The 7,869-nt window shown below is 36.0% G+C and overlaps 1 protein-coding gene across 4 annotated transcripts in view; it reads left to right on the top strand.

Annotated features, from left to right (window-relative positions):
* The window catches only part of VPS13C (vacuolar protein sorting 13 homolog C (S. cerevisiae)), a 248,439-nt gene that overhangs the window by 47,339 nt on the left and 193,231 nt on the right, over positions 1-7,869 (top strand). For 2 of the 4 annotated variants that reach the window (XM_006899645.1, XM_006899643.1), the window contains exon 6: positions 4,757-4,819. The exons of the other annotated variants lie outside the window; for them this stretch is intronic. In XM_006899645.1, coding sequence (XP_006899707.1) covers positions 4,757-4,819 — 63 coding nt within the window. The remainder of the gene's footprint in view (positions 1-4,756; positions 4,820-7,869) is intronic. 4 annotated transcript variants of the gene reach the window in all.

Raw genomic sequence — 7,869 nt, 5'->3', positions numbered from 1 at the left:
ACAACAAATTGGTATCTTTGAGTTGTGGTGTTGAAGAGTACTGAGTGTTCCATGTTAGAGGAACAAATGGGTATGTTTTGGAGAAAATGCAACCAGCGTGCTCCTTGGAGGCACCTATTTTGGACATATTGTTAGGAGGGGCTAGTTCTTGGGAAAGGACTTACTATGTTTGGAAAGGAGGAGGGTTGGTGAAAGAGAAGAAAACTTGGGGAGTTGGATTGACACAATGAGTGTAAGAATGGGCTCAAGTATATCAGAGATGAGGAGGAGAATGCAGGATAGACAGGATTCATATCTATTATTTTTAGGGTCGCTATGAGTTATACTCAACTTGATGGCATCTAACAACAACATAACCACATATACGTAAGATAATGTTTACATGACATACAATTATACATTTATAACTGATATATAATTATTGTGTACTGTAGAGTCAGAACTGACCCATAGCTCACCCTTTGGTGGGCTTTCTGAGATGGTTAATTGCATGGGAGAATATAATTACACATTTATAAATTATAATGCAGTTATAATTTTTATTACACATTTTTCATTTATAATATTTTTATTATTTCTTTCCATTTTGAGAAACATGTTCAATAGTTTATAGAAATAACTTGTGAAACAAAAAAAAATTAGTAGTGTTTTTTGTGAATATAAGAAAAGACGTGGTCAGGTTGATAGTGTAATTGGCTAAATGCGTCACTTTTAGAATGATTACCTAATATATGTTTTGTACCTATGAAACTTTCCCTTAGGAGTTTTCACTATCTAAGAAACCATTCTTTATGTCTAGCAGAGATACTACGAGGGTGTCTTCACTTATCTGTAACTCTAGATACTATGAACAAGTTGTTGTTAAGTGCTGTCGAGTTGCAGGTGACTCATAGTGACTCTATGAATGCTTCCTGTATAACTTTCATCCTTTCTCCAGGTTCATAGGGTTTCCAGAGGCAAGCTGTTGTGGAAGTGGATGCCACTCCTGCTTCCAAGCTTGTTTTAATCGGGGAGTTTCACCAAACCCTGTCCACCATGGGGAACAGTATTTGGCTTCACAGCAACCACAAGTTAGGTCTGTACAGCAAGTGGACATACCAGGGTTACACGACCTAGAAGAATGTTTCACTAAAAACAATTAAAGGCAGGCCTGAAGGCCACAGAGTAGAGTCACCCACCTTTGGCTTGGGAGTGTGGCTTTCTGTCCGCTAGACCGACTGCTCTCTCTCTCTTTCTCTATGCTGTTGTTGGTGGTAGTGTTGTTAAGTGCCGTCGAGTTGCAGGTGACTCATAGTGACCCTATGAAAGAAGTCCTGGACACCTTCCTGTATAACTTTCGTCCTTTCTCCAGGTTCATAGCAGTGCTAATTTTTTAACTAAGATGGTTCAGTGACTGACCACCAGAGTGAAGTCTTCCCTCTCCTGTGCCATCCTCACATCTCCAGCATATTTAACCCAATTGGCTCAGTCACTGTGTGAGGACACCTCCTTGAGGGTGTTCTTCTCTTTTGCCAACTGGCTTGTTTTCTAAGCAAGTTGTCTCCTACAAATCCTGGCCCTTCCTTATTATATGCCCAAAATATTAAAAGTCCAAGTTTTATCCTACTTGTCTCTTATACTTTGGCTGTATTTCTTCCAAGACAGAGTTGTTTTGGTAGTTCATGATATGTTCATGGTTTTCTCCTACACTACAAGTCAAAGACAACTGTTCTTTTTCATTCTTATCTTTTGTTGACAAACTTCCATATGAGTATGAAGCAATTGAAAATACCATGTGTTAGGTCACGAGCATTCTGGCTGCGTTGCTTTCAAGGCAGGTTTATTCATTCTTCTTGCAGTCCATATTTAGTATCATTTGCCAGCACCATAAACCAAGGGCATCACTCTCCTTTGATTTTTCTTATTTATTGACCGTCGTTTGCCTGGATGTGAGATATTTGAAAATATGTTTAGGCACATCTTAATTTTATAAGTGATATTTTTGCTTTCTAACTTTTTAAAGAGTTTTTTTTTCAGCAGATTTTCTCAATGCAGTTTGTTGTTTTAATTCTTGATTGCTGATTTCATTGGCATTGATCATGGATTTAAGTAAAATGTAATTCTTGACAACTTGACTGTTTTTTTCTGTTTATTATATTATTGTTAATTGATCTGGTTGTGAGGATTTTTGTTTTCTTTATATTGTAATTCATACTGAAAACTACAGTCATCATCAGTGCTTCAAGTCCTTGTCACTTTCAGCAATTTTGACCAATTACAAGTCAATATTTTCAGTATTTAACCAAGCAAAACCTGTGACGGGTTTTGATTCCAACTTGAAGTCCCATGTATGTTAGTTACAGTAAAACTACACACCCAGCTTTGTCAAGGACTCATCTTGTGGAAGTAGATTACCAGGCATCTCTTCTAGGGTATTGCTTGGTGGATTTGAAATGTTAACTTTTCAATTAGTTACTGAATACAAACCTTTTGTACCGTCCAAGGATCTTATTTTCATTATTATTATAATATAAAATATTATTTACTCCATAGTACTGATCTCGTATGTTTACTTTACTCAGTTTTTTGGTCTTTTTAAAAAAATTTGTAAATACTTCTTTTAAAAAATTTACTTTGTCTTCTTTGTAAACTTTAATTATTTTTATATCTTTTGTGACATTTGTTACATGACAATTAATGTCACATGGGTATCCAATTGTCCAAGTGTATCAAACAAGCTGTTAGTTCTTTCTTTCATCTTTCCCCCTCCTCCCCTCCTTGGACAGCCCCAAGTTGAATATTCGAATTTGGAAGGTAATACCTTCCAGCTTCCAGGTGCTTTTGAGATGTCTCCTGGAAATCTTAAAATTTTCTGTAAGTCTTGTTGGAAAATTAAAAAATTCAAAATCCCTTGATCCTCCTGTCAAATACCTTATCTTTTAGTTGAGAAAATAAAGAATGCTGTGTCCCATGAAGGAAGTAAGCTGATGTGCTATGGAAGTTCACATAGGTATGTCGTGCTTAGCCAGTGAGATATGGGAAAAGCAAAAGACTACATTTCAGCTGGATCTAAAGGATATACATGCAGAAATGAGATTCAGTCTAGATAGAGGGGCAGTGAAAATGGAAAAGTGTGGCACATATACCAATATTACCTACTAATTTGGGATTTGATGTAGTGTTGTTGATTGCCGTCAAGTCAAGCACTACTCATAGCAATCCTATGAACAAAAGGCCTGAAGCCCCTCTACAACAATAGACATTTATCAAAGTTCATAGTTTCCAGAGGTATGTTGTTTAGGAAGTGGATGCCACTCCTGCTTCCAAACCTGCCATAGAATGTTATTGGTTGAGCCTCCTGTGATGCATAGCAAACCGATGTACAGCAGCTCTGAACCCTTCCTTGTCCTGAGTCAGTCTCACTAATTCTGACACACCAACCCCCATTGCTCCATTTATTGTATCAATCCATCTTATCTGGAGTCTTCCCCTCCTTCACTGTCTGTCCACCCCTCCAAGCATGATGTCCTTCTTCAAGGACCAATCTCTCATGACCACGTGCCTTAAGTAAGTGAGGCAGCACTTCAAAGTCCTAGCCTGCAAGGAGAGACTTGGTTTCACCTTCTCCAAGACAGACCTGTTTGTTTTCTTGGCAGTCCATGGTATGTTCAAGACTCTTCTCCAGCACCACAACTTGAAGATATCTATTCTTCTGTCAATCCTTGGTCATTGTTCAACTCTCTGAAGCATAACAAGATGATGTAGTGTAGTTGGAAGTAAAATTGGAAAGTTAGGTTTAGGTCGATTTTTAAGAAATTTGAATGTCATAGTGATGATGGTGATGGAGAAAGAACCTGGCATCTGTTGGTCACTTTCATTTGCCAGTTATTTTAGAAGTAATTTTTATGAATTAACTCATTAAATGTCACAGTAATAACATTTATGCTGTTTTACAGTTTAGGAAGCAGAAAGTTAATAACAAATTTGGTCACCAGTTAGAAACTGATAGGGCTAGAATTTAAGCCCTAACTGGCTCTAGATCTCATGTTTTTAACTCTGTGTTGAGTTTTACATGCATATGTATTTTAATATTGGTAAATCTTTAAGTGTCCTTTGTAAATAACAGTGAGTGATATGATCAAATCTTAGGTTTAAGGAAAGTAGCCTGTATCTAGGATGGATCTGAGGAAGGACGTAGAAAATGGTGCTTATTGACTCTGGCCGTTATTTACAAGAATAGCTGTAAAGGACTCAGACTGTTTCTTATTTTTTTTATTATTATTAATTTTAATGAATGTTTACAGATACTTTGGATTTTTATTCATTCCTTGTTGCATTTTTCTCCATGCCCACCCCTCCTCCCCCCACTCTATTTCTAAAGGGAACAGATCACAATATAGTAAAATGAGGTCATTTATTAAAGTTTATTGAGGATGATACCTTAAAGTTTGTGTGAAATATCATACAGTTTTATTCTAAAGATGGACAAAATGGGGTATATAAAGAAAATTGGAACAGTGAGCTTTCATTCTATTAGAAAAATGTGTTAAATAAGTCAGTGGGCTGTTAGCCATATGCAATATTTTTCTGCCTTGTGTTCTTAAACTATTACACTTTTAAAAAATAAAAATTGTGTGTTGAAAGAATTGAGATAGTGTCACTATGTTTTACTAAAATGTCTAATCCTTTGAATTAATTTTAAACATATTTTATGCATGAAATTAAAGGTGTCTTTAAAATGGTTTGCATTTTGGTTATTGCTGCCATGCGGATGCAGGCGCACATTCAGGGGAGTTCATTTATGGCTTGGAAAACTTTGTTTACAAGGACGTCAAGCCTGGTGGGTATGCATGGTTAATTAAATGTAACTGTATAAAAATGTATGCTTTTACCTATATTTGTGCTTTAATTAAAGCTCATTTGCTGAGGAGTCATCTTTTTAGATTATGGAAATTTAATTCATGCTTCTGCCTCATCATTTCTTTTCCCAGCCTTAATCGACCATTTATTCATTCATAAACTCTTTTGTGTGTGTCTTGTTACAACACTGCTGGGTGCTGGCAGTTCATGGTGTGACATGAACATAGTTCACTGCCCCTGTGAAATTTATAATTGTTTTTTTTTTAATAACTTTCTAATTTAGACTGCTATTTTGACTTTGGGTCTACATTATACTTTAGTGTTTTCTCCAATCCTTTCCTATATCATTGATTCTTACATTTGTAAAGAGCCTTGAGAAATTTATTTCTGCCACTAAAAAACTTATGTAATACTCAGTTTTATTGTGATAAGTGGGAGGAAAATGCTTTGGAAATTTATAGAAAATAATGAGTGAAATTACTCTGAAAGCACTTTCCCTCTTTTCTGTCTGTTTTGTAAGTTTGACTGACTCTGTTAATTTGTCTTCTATAAAAAACTTAAAAATGGCCCCTCTGTTTAATAGAGAAGGTGTCATGGAGACACTAATGGTTTATTGTTCACTTGTGTTAAGTTATAATTACTTGCAGTCTGCCAGTGGCAATGTTTTCTGATCCTACTGGGCTTCTAAGATACAAATAGAGTCCAATGGCTCATTGAGATGTCTGATATAATAATTGTGCAGCCTGTTATAAAATAAAATTTTCCAGACAGGATATTTGGAAATTTGATTGAATCAGAGTTTTCTGTCTTTTTTTTTTTTTTAAACCTTTATGAGTAAACAACAATAACAACAAGCAGAGCAAGATATTGGTGTTTCTGAAATGAGAATAGTTGATTTTGATGGTGATTTCATCAGTTAATGGGCTGGAGTAATATATAATTTATGATCATTTCTTCTTTTCAGTTTCCATATATGTGTGTTCTCCTTATTTTGTTGTCAGTTTTGTTTCTGTTTGTAGAGTAGCAGTTCTCCAAAAGTGAAGCTGTTCACGTATTAATAGTAAGACATTATTTGCCATTTTTTGTAATGAGATGCTGGTTGTCTTAGCACAAATCAAGGCAGTCACACCAAATTTTATTAGCAGTTGTAGTCTTTGCCACCACTCACTCTCAGTAAAAAGAAAAAAAGAAATCAATTTCACAAGAGAAGTCCTTGATAAGCAGTAATGCTTCAATTTTAATAAGAGTTATTTCTTGAGTACATATGTTTTTATATTCTGTGTGACAAAATAGGAAGCATGTACTGAGCAGAGCACTTCTGGCAGAACCGGCAGGATGAACGTCTTAAGGAAAGCAGTTAGGAGGTTTACATGTCAACTGAAGGAGCTGCTTTTTTCAGGCACACCAGTCTCTCTCGGAACACTAACTGCCAGACCATTATGTAGACTTGGTATTCAGTAGGAACTTAAAAAAAATTATGAATCAAACAAAATAACTAATGAAATATGTTGCCAGTGATAAAATTTAGCTTTTGAGTGAATCTGTTTTTGGGAAGTTTGTAGTTACATCCCCGACTTGCAGTACTTCCAGACTTATACAGTTTGTGACAGATGTTAACAAATATGGGTTTTTTATATTAAGTAATGAAGTAGGTCAGCATTTGAAAAATCAGCATTATTTAGTGAATAATACAGTTATACAGTCTTAAAATATAGAAGACAGAAGCAGGTATGCAAATCCAGCTGTTTTCTGTTATGACAGACTTAAAAGGGCTTTGTAAAAATATAAAATCATGTCATTCTTCTCACTAAAACTTAGTGTTTATAAAATAGTTTTTAATAAATATGTATTATGTAAAGATGTATTTTAAAATAAGTAGACATTTAAAACATTTCTCAATTTTAGTATCTATTATAGTAAATATTAGTAGACATAATCCACTTAATTTTAACTTTAGCTCTTTGATGTTGTTGTGAACTGTCAAGTCAAAACCAACCCATAGCTGACCCTCCAGTGGGTTTTCAGAAGCAGTTAATCGCAGGGAAGGAGATTGTTCATCCTCCCATGGAGCATCTGGTGGATTCGAACTCTGCACCTTTGGGATTGTAGTGCAGTTTCTTACCACTAGGCTGCCAGAACTCCCTTAGCTCTTTATAGACTTTTAAGTTTTCAGTGTGTAAAGGAACCAGAGACTAAAATGTTTGATGATTAATCAAGTTTGATGATCGCAAGTCTGGTGTTTACCTGATTGATTACAAACTTTTTCTGTATGGCTCTCTGCTTCTATTTTTACAGCTATGTAAGACTTAACCATAATGTGTCTGTTATTGAAATCAGAGAGAGAACAAGGGGTTAAAACAAATGTGAAACCAAGGAAGTGATAGGTTCTCTGAGAAGAGCATGGTATGGTAGACTATAAACCTCTGTCTGTCAAAGCTGTTCTAGCTAAACTGGATTGTTTTAAGAGCTGTACTAGAACGTCTCTCGTTCTTTTCAAAGAATATCTTTGAGAATGAGTCTTTCCCTAATTTTTTAATACTAGTTTATTTACAAAATTCAAATACATTGTCTTTGAGAACAGAATCTTCCAATTTCCCTCATCCCCCCATCAAATTGTACAACTCCATAATTAAACCTCCCTTCCCTCTGCACATCCTCATCCCTCTGCTTCTACCCTCCCCCACCGCGCCTTGGATCCTTATACTCATTCTACAATAATGGTTTTTATATAGTATTTGTCCTTGTGGATTGAGTTAGTTCACTCAGCATAATGCTTGCCATTCCCTTCCAAGTTAGGTAATAATTTACAACTTTACCTAATTTTTAGCTTGTTGTTGTTATGTGCCGTCGAGTTGCTTGCGACTCATAGTGACCCTATGTACAACAGCCCTAAACTCTGCTCTGTCCTGTGCCAATCGCACCGTCTCCGACACTCCCATCCTGATTATCCCAGTCACTGAATCAATCCACCTCATAGAGGGCCTTCCCCTCCTGCGCTGTCCCTCCACCCTCCCAAGAATGATGACCCTC

Source organism: Elephantulus edwardii, unplaced genomic scaffold (genome assembly GCF_000299155.1).
Source record: "Elephantulus edwardii isolate Elephantulus edwardi_28Jun2011 unplaced genomic scaffold, EleEdw1.0 scaffold00264, whole genome shotgun sequence".
Lineage (NCBI taxonomy): Eukaryota > Metazoa > Chordata > Mammalia > Macroscelidea > Macroscelididae > Elephantulus > Elephantulus edwardii.
This window is presented reverse-complemented; position numbering and strand designations above follow the sequence as displayed.